At 36.3% G+C, this 20,629-nt stretch overlaps 1 protein-coding gene across 1 annotated transcript in view; it reads right to left on the reverse strand.

The window, feature by feature from the left end:
• The window catches only part of LOC139730778 (dedicator of cytokinesis protein 9-like), a 136,209-nt gene that overhangs the window by 53,453 nt on the left and 62,127 nt on the right, over positions 1 to 20,629 (reverse strand). Inside the window, exons 16-30 of the mRNA XM_071641640.1 lie at positions 19,711 to 19,750; positions 19,304 to 19,388; positions 16,284 to 16,364; positions 15,910 to 15,996; positions 15,193 to 15,308; positions 14,273 to 14,342; positions 13,551 to 13,673; positions 12,997 to 13,128; positions 12,358 to 12,444; positions 11,748 to 11,831; positions 11,144 to 11,255; positions 9,491 to 9,514; positions 7,470 to 7,508; positions 4,663 to 4,689; positions 508 to 540 (exon numbers count right to left, since the gene is read on the reverse strand). Coding sequence (XP_071497741.1) covers positions 508 to 540; positions 4,663 to 4,689; positions 7,470 to 7,508; positions 9,491 to 9,514; positions 11,144 to 11,255; positions 11,748 to 11,831; positions 12,358 to 12,444; positions 12,997 to 13,128; positions 13,551 to 13,673; positions 14,273 to 14,342; positions 15,193 to 15,308; positions 15,910 to 15,996; positions 16,284 to 16,364; positions 19,304 to 19,388; positions 19,711 to 19,750 — 1,140 coding nt within the window. The remainder of the gene's footprint in view (positions 1 to 507; positions 541 to 4,662; positions 4,690 to 7,469; positions 7,509 to 9,490; positions 9,515 to 11,143; positions 11,256 to 11,747; positions 11,832 to 12,357; positions 12,445 to 12,996; positions 13,129 to 13,550; positions 13,674 to 14,272; positions 14,343 to 15,192; positions 15,309 to 15,909; positions 15,997 to 16,283; positions 16,365 to 19,303; positions 19,389 to 19,710; positions 19,751 to 20,629) is intronic.

The raw sequence follows: 20,629 nt of genomic DNA on the forward strand, positions 1-20,629 counted from the left end.
AAACATGTACACACAAGATAAACTCCAGTAGTCATACATGTATTACACATGGCAAGTACCATCTGTTCATAATTTGTTTGAAATCATTATGATGCCACTGGGTAAAATGAATTCATCAATTCACAATTGGTATCAATGTAGTTCTCAATCACACATTGAAAGAGTCCTTTTAATAAAGAGGAAATATAATAAGAATCTGTGGTTAGGCAAAACTATGAGAAAGTCAAAGCAGTGCACTCAGATCACACAGGTGGATCTATGGAAACCTGAAAACCAAGTTAGGAGTGGGCTAAACACCACTCTCACAGCACCTCAATCTTTGAGTGTGTGTTTGGTTGAGGCTGTCACCACAACATACAGGGTCTAGTCTGCTTTGCTATACATGAGGAATTTACATTCAAACATAGCAAATTTACATGACAGGATTATGAAGGTGTCATACAAATACGTCTGCTACAGTTTGAGTACATAGCACCAGTGACAAGAGTGAAAGGAAAGCTGACGAACCTTTGTACTGGTCTTTCCCAGAGCGGAATGGTACTGTACGATGCAAAGCACACCCATGGATGAGATTTATTTTTGGGTAGAGAAGAGAATGGCAGTTAGGGTGGTTAGATAACATGTACAGTGTACCAAGAACAATGATGACTGACACCACAGGGAAAGTTGGAATCTTTTTGGGACTAACACTGCAAGGCATACTTCACACAATACATTAAAAAAACCACACAAAAACTGTGCACAGGGATCACCATCCAAAGCAACAGAGATAGATAGATAGATACATAGATAGATAGATAGACAGATAGATAGATAGATAGATAGACAGAGAGAGAGAGAGAGAGAGAGAGAGAGAGAGCACAAATTATCTCCACGTGATGTTTGTCACTAAAATATACACTCAGCAAAAAAAGAAAGTAAACACTTTTTCGAGGTCATATTTTTCATAGAAGATTTTTATGAAAATCAATGTATTATATATTATATTAAAGGTAATTTAATCGGCTATCAAGCTAGTAGGTCAATTAAAAAGAAAACTTTACGCATGAGTGAGCACTTTCGTTTTTTGTCCTCCAATGCACAAAATTAAAAATGGCAAAAATTGACATGTTTTCTTTAATTTGCAAATGCCCTTCACAATAACATTGACAACAAATGACCAGTTTAACACAATGAGAGACATGAACGAAATATGAAAAATAAGTTTTTGTTCTCTTTATCTCTTTATAACCTCTAAGAAAAACAAAATGAGAAACTAAAGGGTAAAAATAAGAATTTTGTGTCAAGTCAGACTTCACATGACAGAGAATAATAAGCATAAAGATGATTAAATAAGCAGAATTTCTTTATTTACATCTTTTAATCTAGTGCTGACTTAAGAATCCATGTGACAATTTCAAGAACCAAACGTTATTTACAATTTCCTTATTTGAAAAAAAAGCTCAAATTTCTATGATTTTTTGTTAATTTTACTTCTTCTCTTATTTCATTTGAATTTAGATTTGACAGCAGATGCTTTATTTTCCTCCATTATTTTTAGCCTTCAGTAATCTTTTGGGCTTTAAAGATATCATAGAGATCAAAGGTTTATTTTTGCAACTTAATTCGTGTTTCTTTTTGGGTGAAATTTGTTGTTTGTTCTTATTGTTCTATGGAAGAGCACATACGCATGAATGACAACTTGTTCAGTTTTGCAATTTTTACTTTCGTGCCCTGAAAGAGAAAAATGATGGTGTTCACTCATGCGTAAAGTTTCCCTTTTTGTTGACCTGCCAGGTTGATAGCGAATTAAATTACCTTCAATATGGTATACAATACATTAGCTTTCAGTCAAATATTCTATGAGAAATCTAAACTTGAAAAAGCGTTTACTTTCTTTTTTTGGTGAGTGTATTTTCCCAAACATAATCAAGTGTAATGTAGAAAGATGCAGCAATTTCTACACACTCAGATTTTAAGTAATTGTGACTAATAGTGTGATGGTTGAAACCTTGCTTGTCTGAATCAATCACAACTGGCTGGAAAGGAAACACAAAATAATATTATAGAATATATATCTACATGTGGGTAGTGATCCCTGTGAAATATGCAGACAAGAATACATAATGGCCAACCCACCACCAAGACAACAACGACAAACAAAGCGACACAAGATGGCTGCCAAGATACATGTATTTAGAAGGAGGCTTTCAGACACTCTGGATTATGTAATGCTATGGCCTGTTAAGACACACAAGCCATTTGAACACGTAAAATACAATAAAGATGTTTGCTTTGAAGGGAAATGTACTTGCTATGAAGTCTGTGAAACCCACAATTATGTAATCCTCAATATACCAAACACATGTTGCCATGAAAATGTCCAAAAAAGGAAATACCAAATGCTGTATAATGAAGTACATGTACAATGTACAATAGTTTTAAAATGGAGAACCTTCTATATGGTGTCACTGTAAGGAGTGACATGGGGTGATAATGAGATTATTTACTCTTCTAATATACAAAGAAAATATGTGTTGTTAATATACATGGCATCATTCCCTAGCTTACTGTGTATAAATTACAATCTCTTACCAATATCTACACTACAATGGCTGATAAAAGAGTTGTACTTCATTGAAAACATGAACACAAACATACACATCTCCACTTCATACAATTACAGAGAACAGCACCAAGAAAAAAAAGGGGGGAGAAAAAAAAAGGGGGAGGAGGATAAGAACATATACAAACTGCACATATTGACCCTCTTCCCCCAAGGCAATGGACATGTATCCCATAGAAGCTTATATTTATTACATTGGACAGCTTTAAAAAAAAGGCATTTTGATATGTTTGATCAACAATTCATGCAGAAAGTCTCATAACAATCATCCAGCCAGTAAGAAATTCATAAACTGTTGTTGATGTTTCTTTACACAACGCTTTGCATCTTGTAATCTTTCACTAGTTTGCTAAAATGTATATTTATAGAATAGTAGCTATTGTAGTTCAGCAGTGGCTTGTTTTTGTTTGTTGTTTAATTATTTCATGTTAACACGATTATTTGCCATGCAATTCTCATCACACTCTTTGCACTAAACTGTATACACTGTGAAGCATTAAATATTATGGACTTGTCAGCATTTTAAGATATAACAGTAGCTTTAACATGCAAGACACACCAAACATACACAATAATCATACTGTATACCACATCCAAACATGTTTCAGACACAAATACATTTTCTACCATTTTTTTCTTTCAAAGACAGATGCATACTAGGAAGAAATTAAATATTGAGATTTCACGAGAAATAGAAACTGTAAAATGGGTAATTCTATTATCTGAGAAACTGTGTTGAAGGTTCTGTAATGGAAGTTATTGAATTCCATGTGTGCCTTTAATCTTCAGGACAAAAACTTTCATCTCTGTTCACTAACATGCAATTCTGCTTTCTGAATTCCAACTCAAAATCAATCATTAAAAAAAAAAAAATCTTCTTTCTACGACCCCCCCCCCCCCCCCCCCCAAAAAAAAAAAGAAGAAAGAATGGCAGGTGTAACATTTGTTTCTCTTTCTATCAAGATGTGACTGGACTATGTGAAAAATTGTGGGGCTTTCATATACAATTTACAAAAGGCAGAAGAGTGTGGATATGCTGGAAAATGTATGATTAGAGGTGTTACATTTTGAAAACATATTGTGCACCTGTACATGCTTAAGAGACAATACTATGGCAACCTGTGCGTGGTGACGTGTGGAAAATGGGATTTATTTGTCCAATTGTCTGAATTATCTGAGACAAGAACAACATGCTGTGTATAGTAGGCTTGACTGGTGCACACTGAAAGTTATGCAGTTGGTATGTATTTTCACTAAACTATGTGACTGTAACATTGTAAAACCAACTTTGGCAGGAAATAATGACTACTGTGTATTGAGTACGCATGAAAGGAACTTATTGATATTAACTCATGCAGATTAGATGTTATATTACCAAGAGTATAACTATACATGTACATCATACTACAATGTAATTTACTGACACCATCATGGTAGTGACTACTACATGTACGACTGCTATAATCCCCCCCCCCCCCCCATTATTAACATCCTAATCTTTTTCAAATACATTCAAAATCTACTTTTGTCTTGGTCAAAGTACATTGAGGTTGTTGTTCAGCACAACTATCGAAAAATGATTTTCAGTCAAAATATATTCAAGCTGTGGTTTTGATATGAAATTACTTGACAATGTAGATTTTTCATGCCATTAACAGGTGAAAGTGTGTTGCCCTGAGTTTAAATTTAATCATTTTTAACTCCACTATCACATACTGTGATAATAAATCATGATTTTTTTTTAATGTCCTCTTGTCATGACAGATGCGAATCTAAATTAGTTTTCCACAAACATGACTGATATAATACAGAAATGCCATATGTAACTAATTCTGTACAATGTGAGTTTTGTAATTCAGTTTAGAATAGTATTTAATTACACAAGTTTACAAGGTTTCACAAGATAAACAACAACAACAACACACAACAATTACAACAAAGACAAGGATATATCTTAGGTAAACAGAAAGAGGCATGGGACATATACAAAAGAAAAAAAAATATTGACAGGTCTTCAGCTCTTTCTTGCTAGATAAGGCTGAAGACTGATAGCCTACCATATTTCCTGAAGTTGCCTCCATATGCTGAAACAATGCAAAGGATAGCAAGAAGGGGTACACAGTCTTTAGCGGGCATAATACAAAACATGAAGCATCTAAACGATGAAAGCATTGTAAATCCTGGACTAAAAGGCTAGAAGTGCATGGGTCAGGGAAACACACATGGAGACTAACCCACATGTTTCGTAATGGAAACCCAACAAAAACAATAACAATGCAAACTGAGTGTAGTACAATTAGTAAAGATGTTAGTTGTCAAGGACATGGTTACAGTGAGAACTACCGTGTACAAACATAGTCTAGAATATCTGCTACATCTCAGCAATTTACAACATAGATGGCTGCCTTTGGTAGGTTGAAATAGAATTTCACTCAAGAATGCTCATATAAAGAATTTTAAAATATTTCACAAAGGTATAATTATAAATGTTCTCACTGACAAAACATCTTTAACTCTTCTCTACTTTAGTAGTTAAAACTACAAAATTGCCATGTTTGTTTGAATTGTTATACACACACTGTCACTAACTCACACTTCTTCTAAACATTCTCATTAAAACTCACGCTTCTTTCAATGTTGGGTATTATCTACAGATCATATCTGAGAACTTATGTGACAATTTCCTACTAGTCTTTTTACGTCCTTGCTTCAAAGTTATCTCCCATTCTCCCATAGATGTATACAGTATATGTGACTGTGATACATAATAGAAATCTACATGTATCATGAATTCCACATCTTCGAACAGACATTGGGTTGTCATGCCAATAACACATTTTTAGTACTCTTTTAAGTATCAAATAATATTTAAAAGAAGATGAAATTATAATTATGAAAATTCTACAGGCAACAGTGAAGGGATATTATTTACAGAAGAGAAGCAAAGATGCAAGGAAAAACTTCTATTATTGCACTGTACTGTCTCATATGTCATGAAGTTAAAGAGACACAATGCCAATCGGCAATTTTGATTGCAGGAAAATCATAGATTTGTAAAAGGTTTACTACTAAGTCTAACATACAGAGATAACAGCTGAGCTTCAGATATGAAATACTAGGCATTATTACTCAAGCTTTAGATGGAAAATAGCTCAAAAACTTTGGACTTTACTATTCAGTATTTAGCTGGTAGGTTGCTGCTATAATACTAGGGCATTTCTCACAGGTCATGCAAGGAGACCTAGTAGCATGCAAGAGGTTTGGACGTGCTGAATATTACATTTCTACTACAATTAATGTCAAAAACTTTCCTCTCAACTACAGAATTTGTACTGTTCCCTCTATTTGATGTGTTCATATGAAAACGTTCTGTTGCACTATCAAGTGCGTATTACCCTTCTATCTTACATAGGGGAAAAAAATCTGTCTCGCCAATTCTTGTCAACATAATATTCTGTCAGAAAAATGCCCATTGTGTGGGAATTATGATTTTGGTTTTCTCAAATATCTAGACATCATCATATTTCCCACTTACATCTTTGATTACACACAGATGCTCCTTTGAGGTATGGTTGCCAATTTATGGAACAGGAAAAGAAACAACAATCCAAATTTTTAATCATTCATTACAAAGCCTAAGCGTAAAGTAGTAATGAATAATACACTATCAGCTGATTGCTCCTATTTAGTCTTTAAACATCTCTCAATTTTGACATTTGAGAGTACAGCAAACTTGAAATTTCAACTTCAGACACAATCTGTGTGTTCATTTACAAACTATGAATAATGAGAAAATTCAACTTACCACAGAATTTCATCCACAAAAGAGACACAAATGCACTCACATATCAGACACATACACACAACTTGAACAAACAAAATATAAAACACATAAAGATTCCTTTAAATTGTACAAATCAAGGAGTAAAATGACAGAATGGCGCTGCATTGCCACTGATTGTACACTAACACTTTTACTTTTATGAAGAAAAAGTGAAAGCCAGTAAGTGATAGTGGTGTAAAGGAAACCAAAACACTCTCGCATCAATCACACGGGGTGAAGATACTTGCAACACTACTCCGGCAACACTTGCTAAATGTTTCTACTGTTCTTATGTCAATGGGAATCTCTTCTCAGATAACTATTTGAAGAAGATTGATAAAACTATAATCTGGAATATTCCAATCATAGCTTGAGTATAACCAAAGATTGTATCATCAAATCAAATCAAGAAATGCAATTAGAAGAGACAAGTAAACTTGATGACTATTATGAATATAAACACAACCTGCTGTAAGTAAAGCTAGAAAGGTCAAGTACTAAAGGTCAAACACTCCTTGATGCATCCTGGTTCCCTACTCAGGAATAATTTTGGCAGCAGTGTACCTCACTGATTCTCAATGAGGGAAAACCTGACAAACCTGGCTTGTAAAGGAACATAGTGCAGATTTGGGATGTAGGTATTGGAGCAATGATTACTTCACACCAGACACACACTCCCATAGCATTCAATGATTTATGAGGTTGCAAAGGATTCGGCATGAATGGAAGACTACTTGAACATAGTGCAAGCAAAGAAAGGCAAAGTGATATAGCAAGTAGTGAAGGCACAAAAATACAACGATCAAGTCAAAGAACAAACATTTGGATCACTTCAAAACATGATCATTTACACACCCCTACAGTTTTAGCCTGATATAAAAAGTGTTAGTGCCTAGTAATCCTTTGATGATTTGTACTCAGATGGGACAGAAATTTGTGGTTAGTGCAATGCAAGAAGGAAAAAAAAAGACAAAAACAAAACCACTCTTCATTCTACATTGCAAGTCTAAAATAGTTTGTCTGATGACTGGGTCTTGTTACCTTTGACAGGTTTCTGATTGGAACGGGGCTTGCCTCCCACTGCGTGAGATGGACAAATGGAATGACATAAGAAAACAGAGGAATGGAAGAAATCAACAAAAGAAATAAAATAAACATAAACATGCAAGAGGAATGAAATAAAATTAAAATGACACTTTAATAACAGTATGTGGTAACATACATGTATATAATGCCAATTGTATGTACATTTCTGTAGGTGTAAAACTGGATTATATGATATATGGTCATTGCATGAATGAAGATAGCCCCAGTGCAAGGAGATTTTTTTCTTGCGTGATGTAAGCATGTGTTTTCTTGATCATTTATTATAAACATGTGCTGTGTTTTCCCTTTATCTACATATAAGGTATGTCATGTCCATCCAAGATTGTCACTAATGCCTCTTATTGTATGCATGAACATAGGAAAACAGAATCCATGTACACACATACTAAATGTCATTCCTTAAGACAAATTGTCCTAGAACATTTCATTAATATTTTAGCATAAGTTGTGTTTTGGAAGTATTCAATATGTACAATGTGTTCATGCTTCACTTAATAGAAAGTGTTTGTGAGTAAACTAGTGTTATGGTTGCATTTACTCTGAAGTATTTGAATAATATATCCATTCAAGAGCAAATGACAAGAAAATAAAAATATGATTCACCTGGAAATGGAAACATAACATATGCTGACAGAAAATGAGGGAGGTCAGACAAATAAAATACAACAAAACATTTCTTGCCCATTTACATACATTACACAGGGGGGAAAACAAATAAACCATAAATTGTTAGCCATACAGTCTCCTTTCTTTCCCTCTCACTTGTCTTTCACCTGACTGTAGCTGAACAAATATTTTGATCATACATGTATCCAGTTCACAAGAATCTATTATGCTGTATCCCTTGAAATGAAGCGCAATCTATCAGTTTGTACGATATCATGAGTATTGCTGTAAACAAACCATAAGAATCTGGAAAGAAACAGCCATGAGAATATTCAAGCAGTCTTGAAATAAAACCTTAATTAAAGCCAGTGACAAGCAGGTAATGTGGTCTTAATACCTCGGTGCACATGACAACCTGATAGCGTACCAATGTAGCATAATAATATAACACAGAGCTAAAGTTAGCACATATACTGATGATAGAAGGAAGCAAATTTGGGAAAGAATATCAATGATGCCCACTGTATGATGTACAGGTTGAGAGGGAGTACAACATGATTGACTTGACGATGCATGAAATTTGATAAATATTCAGCACTGCAATTTCCTTGGACCTAAGTCAACCCGATTCCATTTTGGGTGATACAAAAAATACCTGGCTGAGTGAGAGATGAAGACTACTCAAACCAGAAATCTATGTGACTGTCATCAGGAATGATAGCAGCTGTGGAAATAGTGAGAATTTCCGTGCTCCAAACACTTTCATTTGACCAATGATGTCATAATGACAGTAACAGAATTTTAAAGGAAAAAGTAAGAGTAATGAGAGTAATCTCCACAAGCTAATCAGTTCTACTTAAAACTCTAAAACCTGATTTGAAATGGAATGAAATGAAAAGAAAATATCTTCAGTGTAGCCTTGCAGTGATATGTTTTGTATGAAGCCAACTCATTTATTCATACAGTGTATGGCAGTTTTCACACATATCGCCACAGGAATAACATTTTGGCCATAATTTAGGCAGCTTCTGGTAATCTTTCTAAAATTATCAAATTACAGCTTTCTTGATTATCACCTTACAGAAAAGGCAATTGCATGTGATTCTGCATGGGTGAAATTTATAATATTTTTATATTTAATGATTCAAGAAAAGTCTTAAGATAGTACAACAGGGACCTGGAACTGGTTGCTGGGTATGAAGGCTTTGTGGCTTGGAGAAGAGATGAAGAACATGGGATAACAAAGAAAAAGAAAAAAAGAAGCAGTATGAAGCTGAGTGACAGGAAACATTGAACACAGTGACAGGATATACTAGCAGGACATTAGAAAGACAGGTGACAGTACATACCACTCTGTACCGCTGAGGCAGCGACTGTTGATTGGTTAGATTGGAGATGGACAGATTGGAGATGGTTGTTATCAGATGAAAGAGTTACATCCATGGAGGGATAGTGAAAGAATTAGACCAAGGATAGAACACAACAACCACAGAAGAATAATGTGCAATATTTAAAAGACACAAAAGATTTATGTGAGAGTACATGATATGTACTACTCTCAGTACATATCATCATGCAAAGAATTAATGAACACCCATATTTCAACGTTTATGTCCATCCATTTGAGTAAATTATTTTTTGTAAATCAAAGCTAACAGTAATTCATATCTATACTTTATTTCACAATACCAAGGATTCTTGCACATTTTAATCTTTAAGAGTATCAGAAATATTAAATGCATGAAAACATTAAGAGGTAAGTCATAGCACACTGCTTTTTTGTTTGGGTAAATGCTCTGAAATTACAGTACTATAAATTTCAAAATGCTGACCAAGCATGCATTTTGACAAAGGTATCTTCATATCAAAAGAATATGTTCAGACTAGAGAAATGGCCTTAGCTTCAGATATACGTGACTTATGCAACATCTGCTGCAGTTAAATATCCACATTACAAGTGCTGTCTATATATTCATGGAGTTCGCTTTGAGGAACACTGAACTCATAATAGAATGAATTTTGTCAATCATTGAGTGACTGAATATCTTTTCAGTAGATAGTGATGTTCACTTTTTATGCCTGACATCAATAGATATGGATCACAATGCTGGTAAACATGACCACTTTAGTGTCACAAGTTCTTATGGGTCATTCTTTTTTTCTTTTTCTTTTTTGTTGTTTACATAATTAATGAAATAGACACTCAACAGAATAAAAGCATTTTACATTTTCTATTTTTGGAAGAAAGAATATGTACACAGACACATACATACAAACACATACAAGTGAAAATAGAAATGTTTATAGGTATGAAGGAGTGGTTAGTAACTTGCGTTAAATTCCCATACACTTGAACATGTAACAAATGTTCAACATTTTCCATGAAGAGCAAGTAATGCCGTTCACTAATGATAATCTGCAAGCCTTAGCTTGTCTGTAGAATTAGTGTATCAATTTACAATGAAGACACACTATATGAGCCCTGAACTTACAATGCATTTCCTTGCTCATGATTAAGGATGTGAGAATAAAGTTAGGAGAATCCAGCTCTCCCAGTTTTACTCTTCACATACCTGAAATTTGTTACCAGAGATACCATAAGAAAAGATTGTTACTTCATTAAATCTCCTTGGTTGTTATTCACCAGCATGCCATATAATGTTGTATATTTCTGATATAACCACCCTACTGCAGGCTAATAAAAATCACTATGCTAACCTGAGAGGTGCATGCAGCATAAAACCATTTAGTAACAAATGAATACAGACTTTAGACTTAAGGGGAAAAAAAGTCGGTTGTAAACTTAGTTTAAATTTCTGGGAAAGTATAAGTTGAAGAAGATGAAAGTTACTCTACTGAAATCTATCATGCAAATACTGTCCAGTTAACAAAAGCTTTGTATGGTTTGAAAAGGGAAAAAAAAAAGAAACATGATACATCTGACACAATAAGAAAGGATATTGCAAACATTGAGGGTGCAAGGAAATGATGGATGAACTCACCTTTGAACTGCTTTGTCTGCTGTCCTCTCTTGGTGAGAGGCAAGTTGAGTGCAATGTAGTGTTCATGGCTACACACCACTCTTAAGAGCTCAAACTTCATCTCAAACAGTGGCTGGGGAGAGAGAGAGGAAACCACAGCAATGCTCACAAACTATTTGTCACTTAAACCTATTGTCATTTGGTCAACTTCAGTAAATTTCTGGCAACTCTCAAATTAGTCCTTGTGATTTATATTGTGAACAAACAAGTTTTCACCATCTTCACTACAACGCTGTCCATCAATCTCTACACAAGTCTGCCATTGATGAACAAGGGGTGAGAGAGAATTTGTATTTCATCAAATTTAGTACAGCAGTCACTCAACCTCTCATACAGCAAACTCCTGTATATGATACATACACTGTACAAATATCTCTAAAAGCTCAATGTCACACTGTTACACAGTATGTAATAGAGAAGACAAGGACCTACCATTCTCTGCAAAGTTTATCAAGGAGACTGCTAAACACACAGAATGGGATCATTGTATAGATATAATAGGCATGAAGTCACTGATGAAAGGAAATATCAGTTCAATGGTCTGTTAAAGTCAATGACATCTCACCTTAGGGTCCTCGGGGTCGAAGGACTGTAAGTAGTTGTTGATCAGTCTGAAGACAAAACCCCTGTCCATGTACGTGAAGCAGTTCTGTCAATGTAACCAATCAGACGAGATACAAAGTATGGATAATGTGATTCTATGCTTCATGTGTTGGATGACACATTTACTTCTCTTGTGCTATTAAGATCTGAACTAGATAATGCCAAATACAAATGTGTCAAGTTTTCCTTTTAATTGACAGTATGTACAAGTATGCACAGTTTCTCTACCATGTCAAGACGACAATACCCAATAAGACAACAGATTGTCTAGATTAAATCGGAAGCAGAAAGGAATTCAGGCCAAATTGATTTCAGACTTCACTGTCATCCTGGTTCTAAACTCGATCACATTAGTACGCAAGTATCTTACAATTACCTACCAAAACAACAACAACAACAACAACAACAACACAGGCACAGAAAAGGATCAAAGATAGAATAATCAAATAAATATGGATGACTTTTGACCAGGTCACACTGGAAACAGAGAGATAATGTCAGGCAATGGCCAAAAAGTCTTCAAATTTTGCAAGCCAAATCATCTGAGAAAAAGGTTAAAGGTCATAGTTCACCTTGATGAAGAAGGCCAGGTGATAGTTGGCATCTTTGGCTTCCTGAAGGTGTTCTTTGTGTTTCTGTCTGATGTGAGGCATCAAGACCTGTGGGCAAACACAGCAAATTAGGTTTACATTATATTATGAACTTTAGCTCACATAATCAATCTCGTATCTGCACATGGTAATGTTGAGTATCAGACCAGGGTCGTGTCAAGGTCCTGGAGGACTTGAAATGAAAAAACAACAACTGAGGACCACTGGTTATGAAAAACTGGCTCTAACCATCTTTTCCTTGCAGTATGGCTTCTAACATGTTAAAAAAAGACCACAACAACACACAACTATTAACATTGCTGCTGCATTGACTTGGTGGACTGGTTTACACAGAATACAAGCCTGCCAAAAAGAAATCACAGAATGTAACATTTGATCTCGACTCTGGCATCTTTCATTCAATAATCCTTCGAATGAGCTCACATGAACATAGAGCACATAAGAAGTTTAATTCATACAGAGATATACCTTGCACAGCTTAAGTTGAACTGTTGAGTATTGAACATTTACATTTTTAGTAAATTCATAGAATGAATGCATTAAACAAAGATAGCAGCTGGACACAGGAAGAGTGTGTGTTTGTTGCCTTGGTGGCCATACCTGGACAAGATTTCGAATGCCGGTCTCAAAGTTGGTAGAGAAGCGTTGATGGCGTGGTGCCTGGAGCTTGTTCTGGCGGATAAGGTGCTGTGCCATGCTCTTGATGAGGATGGAGAAGAAGAACCAGAGATGCTGCAAAGCAAACAAACAGAAAAACAAATATATATATATATAATCCAATGTCTTCAGCTCTCCACAATATCAACTAATCACCAGACCTACAATAAATGTAGCTTTAGTATAACATCCTGCATACATTTCATTCAGATTTCATTATTTTACACTCTAAATAGACAACAATTTCACACAACTGCCTTTTGTTGAGGCTAACACAAACAAGTGTGCTAAGGAAGGTATTAGATGTTAATTCCCACAGCTTGGCTAACACAGTGCCCTTGAGCTGAACACTAAACCCACACTGCTCAGACTACCAAGGCAATCCACTAGAAATCAAGACATGGTTGAGTGGTATCCCTGCCAGACTCTAGCTGCTTAAACCTGGCTCACAAAAGCCAGAGACTTTGGACAAACTTAACAATGAATGAAGACTCTACCTTCATGAGGTTCCTGATGACTATTTGGTCAGTGCTTGGACGCAGCGTGGCCGCCAGATTCTTGACCAATTCCTCATGGACAGTCTTCTGGAGTGAATTCTCTCTCTCTGTCTCATACACATACTGTCATAAGAGAATAAGAATGTAGTGAAAGTTATCCATGATTGGGGAGAGAAGTCCATCTATGTTTGCTCTTCCTACAATGACTTCACTCTTTACAGGCCAGGCATACAAAGACTCAAGTATCAGACCAAATACATGTATACTATATAAGCTGTTATTTTCACATACAGATTTTTTCGCAAATGACAAAGTCATGGACTTTTTTTGCGAGATGCTGTTTTGTTGAATTGACTCAGAGGCTACCATAAGTGAACTACATGTATTAACCTAGTGCATGGCAACATTTTTGCATGTTGTTAAATTCACGGCCCAATTGTAATTTGCGAAATTCGCGAAAATTAAACCTCCGTGTAAAAAAAAGCTTATACAGTATCCAAGGTGATCTCTGGCAGTGAAGACAAATACCACTGGTGTAAGAGCACATAGTTCCTGTAGATCACACTTAGCCATCATGACAGCTTCTGCCAAACTTATGTGATATCAAAAGATGTATGTTTCTAAAGGTTCACATCTAATCAAATATTCCATGCTATGTAGAAAGAGGAGGGGCAAGAGCCAAAGAGTGTCTATCTTGTAAAACCTTGGGCTCTAATACTAACCTTCACGTAGGATCGGAGAACATCTTCTCTACCAACATCTTGAACTTGGGCCACGATGAAGATTATAATCCTGAGTAGATCAAAGGCAAGTCAAGTACATTTATCAATCTTTTGTTTGCACACTTTGGATGATTAATCATTCAAAACTCAAACTGAGATGACTGCACTCATACTTGATCATTGATGAAGTAATCCCTCTTACAGCTGCATATCACTCTTCAGTATGAGCTGGTAACAGATAAAACTCATCTGTTCCAGGAAAGTTGTCCATTGCCATGTTTGTTGTAACACATGTGCAGGCTTCCAGATATCTTCTACTAGTTATGATATGATTTGTCCAAGTTCCATTTGATTCTTTATCACTACCATATTGTAAGATTTTTGATTTAGAATTAATTCATTCTTTAATGTTATAATCAGCCTGTCTCTCCCTTATTTTAATATTGTTATGCACAGTTGAGTATATTCCTACAGAAATTGCCCAATATAAATTTACAATTATTACTATTATCATTATACAATTTTATGATAGCTGCATGTACAATCAGACTAACACGTAACATGCATAATTTCATCATGGTGTATTGTATAGTACCTAGTTGGAAAATTGCTCAATTGAATAGATTTGAGAGGGTATGTGACTGACTGGCTCAAGGCGCTCATTTCTACCAATGAGTTTATAGTCATAGTTTCTACACATGATTCAGAAGTTTTGAGAAATGAATTTGATGAAATAATTGAAATGATAATGCCGACAAATGTGGACACTGTGTTACGGCCCTAGAGAGAATGAAACAACCTGGAGACTGGTCTCCTGGGTAGACAGCCAGAAGAGAAAACAATATATCTCTCTTTGAGTGAGGAGAAGGGAGCATTTAAAAGACATTGTGATGTGACTTGATGAGGAGAGGAAGACTGACCGAACCACATTGAGTTGGACATCATCCATGGTGCTGAGAGGCAGAAGGTGGAAGAGCTTGTTGAAGATCACAGGAAGGTAGTTGATGAATGTCTTTGGAACCATAGCATGCATTGCCTGAGGGACAATAAAAAAATAATCATTAGACTATATTTTCTACACCCCTCCTACAACATCACTCACTCGGTATAATTCTACAAGTAATCACAGAATTTAGTCGCAACATCTGAGACACTGTTGTCATGACGTCATTCTTTCAATACTATGTTCGTGAGTGAGACACCTATAGATTGGGTATGGCATAGGCATATTGTGACCTGATGTTTTTGGATGGTGTGATATTGAAAAAGAGAAAAGTATTGGTATATGATGTAGTATGGTAAACAGGTGATATATGCAATGGAAAAAGGGGTTTGTTGGCAAAAGTAAAGATCGATTATTAAAAGCTACAAAGATGCTTCGTGTCATGCAATTCTTATTGAGGTACGTATAGTGTATAGTGATCTGAAAGACAGACAGATCTAGTACTTTAGGCTAAATCTGCCATACACCTCTGCTGTGTGTAGGGATCATGTATCAGAATGCTGGACGTAATATTCAATGCTAAACCTGCCATACACGTTGAACACCTCTGCTGTATGTAGGGATCAGTGATGAGAATAATGCTGGTTGTGTGACTGTTGCCTTACCTTAACACAGGTGAGGATTGTTGCCTTACCTTAACACAGGTGAGGATTTCCAGACATCCATTCCTGGTGCCATCCCAGCCTTCACACTGCATGAAGAAGTTGTGTAGATGTGGGTCCTGGAAACAGAAAAGCATGTGTTGGCATAGTAACCAGTCCTACTTGATTTGGTCTTCAATATCAAGATCAAGTTTTAAACTTTTCATGCAAAGAAATCTATTTAATTCAAACCAATTCTGTACCTCTCTGACTTTGCTGAAGACTCTTGTAATGGATCATGCTTTTCGCTGTTCAAAGGGCTAATCCATATCATAAACGATGCCATTAGTTTGCTATCCTGTGACACTAGTTATGTCTTGAGGTCTACAGAAAGCACACAACAGTATTATATTTCTGTGATACTCACCGTTGCATAGATTGTGGTGGCTGGTTTTAGGTTGACCTTCAGCAATGGTTTTCCACCATCAACCCACTTCACTTCAGGCCCCTACAGTAAAACCAAACATAATACACATAGGATCATACAATTTGATTAAATGCATATATTAGTGGATCATATTACAGGAAATAAACACTGCAAGCCATTAACATATTTGCCTCATACAGTTTTTGTCTGTTTGTTTTTTGTTTGTTTTTTATGGCTAGCAAGCTGTGTTAGTAATGAAAACCTATACTGTGGAGCGATGCGTGGGACACTGCCTCATTCTGCTACTACAAAGGATCACTAGATTTCGTGGGTCTTCTTTTTTTGTAATTTTTTTTCTTTTTTTTGGGGGGGGGGATTGTGGCAGGAAAGAAATAAATTAAGGAGATAGACAGATTTTACTGGTTCTTTTCATGATTTGATCTTTTGGATGCAAGTTTCTAAGAATTTTTTGGCTGTATATTCCTGTATCCAATATCTCAAATGACCTACAGGTACATGTACTTATACAAGTACTCCTCAATAAGTACTCACTCAAAATAACTTCTCACAAGGTCAACATCATGTTTATTAAGTGTTACTACAGTGTTGAAAGCAACTGCCTCCCTAAATACAGAATGTCGACAAAATATCAAGACATACAAGGCCACAGGAAACACAGAGGGCATGTAAGCAAAGTGGCTACCAGTACTCAACCCCTGGTGAGGAACACACCTCTATGATGTACAATGTACATGAATACAATTATCTAATAATTGAGTAAGCACTAACACATATGGAATACAACAATTAACACAGTAAAGAAATCCAAGAACATGGAGATGAGGCATTCACTCTTTTGTGTATGAACTAACTGATTACTAGTTGATGCTTTGGCAAGCAATGCTTGAATGATTGTAATGGGACAAGAGGCAGAGTGGTTCTATTCTTCCAGCCTAAAACATTCATTCAGGTAAAACAGTCCACATCACTGGGTTCTTTGACATTGAGGCTCACAGATAAGTGGATTGAGAGGAGTGTCTGCATGGCAGGGGGAATGTGAACATGCCTTACCAACAGATTGAAAAAAGTACAGGGACCCAACACTGATGTTGTACTGTGCTCCTTGCATCATAAACATCATGTTCAGCAGGGAGAATGAAGAGAAAGAGTGCAAGTTGGAAACGAGAAAATGTGCTAAATGTGAATACTGTTCTAGCTATATAAATAGTGTATTAAATAATTTTTCACGAGGAAGCTAATGAGCTCAATCGCGATCAAAGAACCTGATGCACTCAGGCTATGACTACAAGGAGACAGACAGGATGTCATGTCATGTTTTGGCATTCGCTCATACCTTATGAAAATGGTGTATACTGTTGAACTGGAGCTAGTAATTATTGTCAGTGCATGACTAGGGAAGTGCTATACTGAAGGTACTAAGAGGATATTTTACTAAATGATGCATACCCACGCCCACCATTTCCTAACTGATTATGACATCTCATATGGGTTATACTATGACAACCACAGACCAGACAGGTAAGTCTGAGTAACAATTATGACCACAGACCAGCTGGGTTGGTCTAGGTGACAAAGACCACAGACTACACTGGGTTAGTCCATCTGATACTGACCACAGACCAGCTGGGTTGCACGTGGTCTGGGTGACAATGACCACAGATCAATTGAGTTAGTCCATCTAATACTGACCACAGACCAGCTGGGTTGGTCCAACAATAACCACAGATCAGTTTGGTTGGTCTGTATGATATTGACCAGAGACCAGCTGGGTTAGTCTGAGTGATAATGACCACAGACCAGTTGGGTTAGTCCATCCGATGACCACAGACCAGCTGGATTGGTCCAAAAATAACTACTGATCAGTTTGGTTGGTCTTGGTGATAATGACCAAAGACCAGTTTGATTGGTCTGCAAAATATTGACCACAGACCAGCTGGGTTGGTCTAGGTCACAGTGACCACAGACCAGTCTGGTTAGTCCATCTGATAATGACCACAGACCAGCTTGGTCAGTCTCTGTGATATTGACCACGGATCAGCTGGGTTGATCTAGGTCACAATAACCGCAGACCACTTGAATTGGTCTGTGTACAATATTGACCATGATAGGCCACATGGGTTGGTCTAGGTGACAATGCCCAGAGACCAACTGGTTTTGTCTGTATGAAAATGACTAATTCCAAATGGTGTCATGGTTGTTTGATATAAATGACAGGTGTGTGTGCAAATATAGAGGAAAGTGGTAATGGTAAAATCAAATGTCTGGCCGATCATCTTTACGACAAAGATCTCACTTAAAATTAACTACAGCCACAAGTGTACTGACATCAAATGTGATCAAAAGAGGAAATGCATTGCAACAATTTCAGATTCAGTAGTTTGACATGACCATGGGATGCTTTATCTTGTTGATGAAAGATGACTTGTGACACCAGTTCCAAGACAGATGCTTGAATTCTGAGATCAAAGCAACTTAGCTTGATGGTAAAAACCATAATATTACATCTACTGCTGACAACACTGATGTGTGTGGAGAGGACAGGAAGGGCAAAGAGAGATGTGAAGGGTTGTATTCACACATCAAGGCAGTACACTTCAAAAGAATAAAATGGGTTCATCTTGTGTTCTATCACATCACAAGGGATTAGCATCAACTGACAAACATGCCACTGATTCATTGCAAAAGGTGCACTTCTTACTGATATGGAAAATCAGTCAGGGTACCAGTAGCTATCATGAACCAAACTACAGCCTGCAGGTCATTTCCCTTGAGTCTATACATTAAATGAGTAACAAAAGATTCCAGACTCCGACGATCACACAACGATTTTACTTGGGCAAATACATATTTGCAATAGCATCTATCAAATATGTAACCTGTTTCTCTGGTTAATCATAAGAAGAAAAAAAATCTTTTGAATGTATGTGATACATTGTTTGTCCAGATCACAAAGTAAAATGAGATCCTTTACTGTGGTGTGACCTTGATTGTCTACTTACCCTAGTTTGGGAGCCCCTGGCTGTCAGGTAGCCAGGAGGCAAGTAAGATGATACTGGCACCTGCATCTCCCCTATGTTCATTTTCCTGACAAAGAGCAAAAAAATGATATACTGAGCTGAAGATCAGATTATACAAAGTTGGGAAGGATGAGTGTCTTTCATTCACCATCTTGCCATGTTAAGTTTAATGCATACGAGTAGTATTATGATTAATATAACCTTCCCTACAGGTTTTAGAAAACTGGCATCAGAGATAAACATACATGCTACTGCTTTAGATTCTATCTGAAGACGAATTTGCCAACTGAGTCAATAACGTGTGAATGTAAGTACTTTATTCATTGTGTTCAGTTTAGATTAATATCATACAGAGCACTGTGAGGCTACAGATTTGAAACCACACTCACTGTGATGGTGCATCCAACAACGGGATCCAGGAATAGCCCACTGTAAGAAGAAAATATGAAAGGTCACATTTCAAAGTTAGCTTTCTTATCAACTCAATTCTACTCTCACCTTCACTCTTTACTACATGGCTGTGACATTTACTTTGCCATCACTTAGAGAAGAATGCTACCACATGAGAATAACAGCACTATCAACACATTACCAGCTTTGGAAGGACATTTCGCACAAAAACCTGAGTGACAGATGTAATATCAACACTGACTGTTTGTTTTTTTACATATTTCACAACAATATTTGTCAAAAGCACACATTTGTACGATGGCGGACAAAGTATGGGAAGGAGACTAACATGGTCAGCTTTGCCTATAATATCACCTTTTTTTTTTTCCAAATATGAAAGGCATGCAAACTAAAACTACTCTACTGAATAAGGATTCACAAATGCACATGCACTTGACTAATGGGGTGAGGGTTTGGGGGAACACAGTACAGGAATGGTATACACTTAAAGAAATCAACTGACGACTTTTGAGAACTACACATAAAACACATGTCTCCTGAACTGTAATGTTACTGACAGAGCAAACAGAACTTATAACATCATTTCACAAACACATGTACTGAGATGTCTTTTTGATTGGTCTTTTTAAAATGTCAAGTGTTTGAATTCAGCTCAGATAGAACATCCCTGATCATGCTTCGGGTATTAACATCTGGCATCATACATGTACGTGTAGGACTCAGATGTCAGTGATAATCTTTGCCCAATGTTTAACCAAAAAAAAAAAAAGTGAGGCAGTACATACCACACATTATACAACATAGTGAAATCTGTTGTTTCTCTACAAGTAAATCTATAAAGCAGAAATATTGTTTTAACTTGTCCTCATTGTGCACTCCGAAGTGGTCTTCATATTC

Source organism: Diadema antillarum, unplaced genomic scaffold (genome assembly GCF_040938485.1).
Source record: "Diadema antillarum isolate AM-2024a unplaced genomic scaffold, OU_Dant_1.0 seq00000333_RagTag, whole genome shotgun sequence".
NCBI lineage: Eukaryota > Metazoa > Echinodermata > Echinoidea > Diadematoida > Diadematidae > Diadema > Diadema antillarum.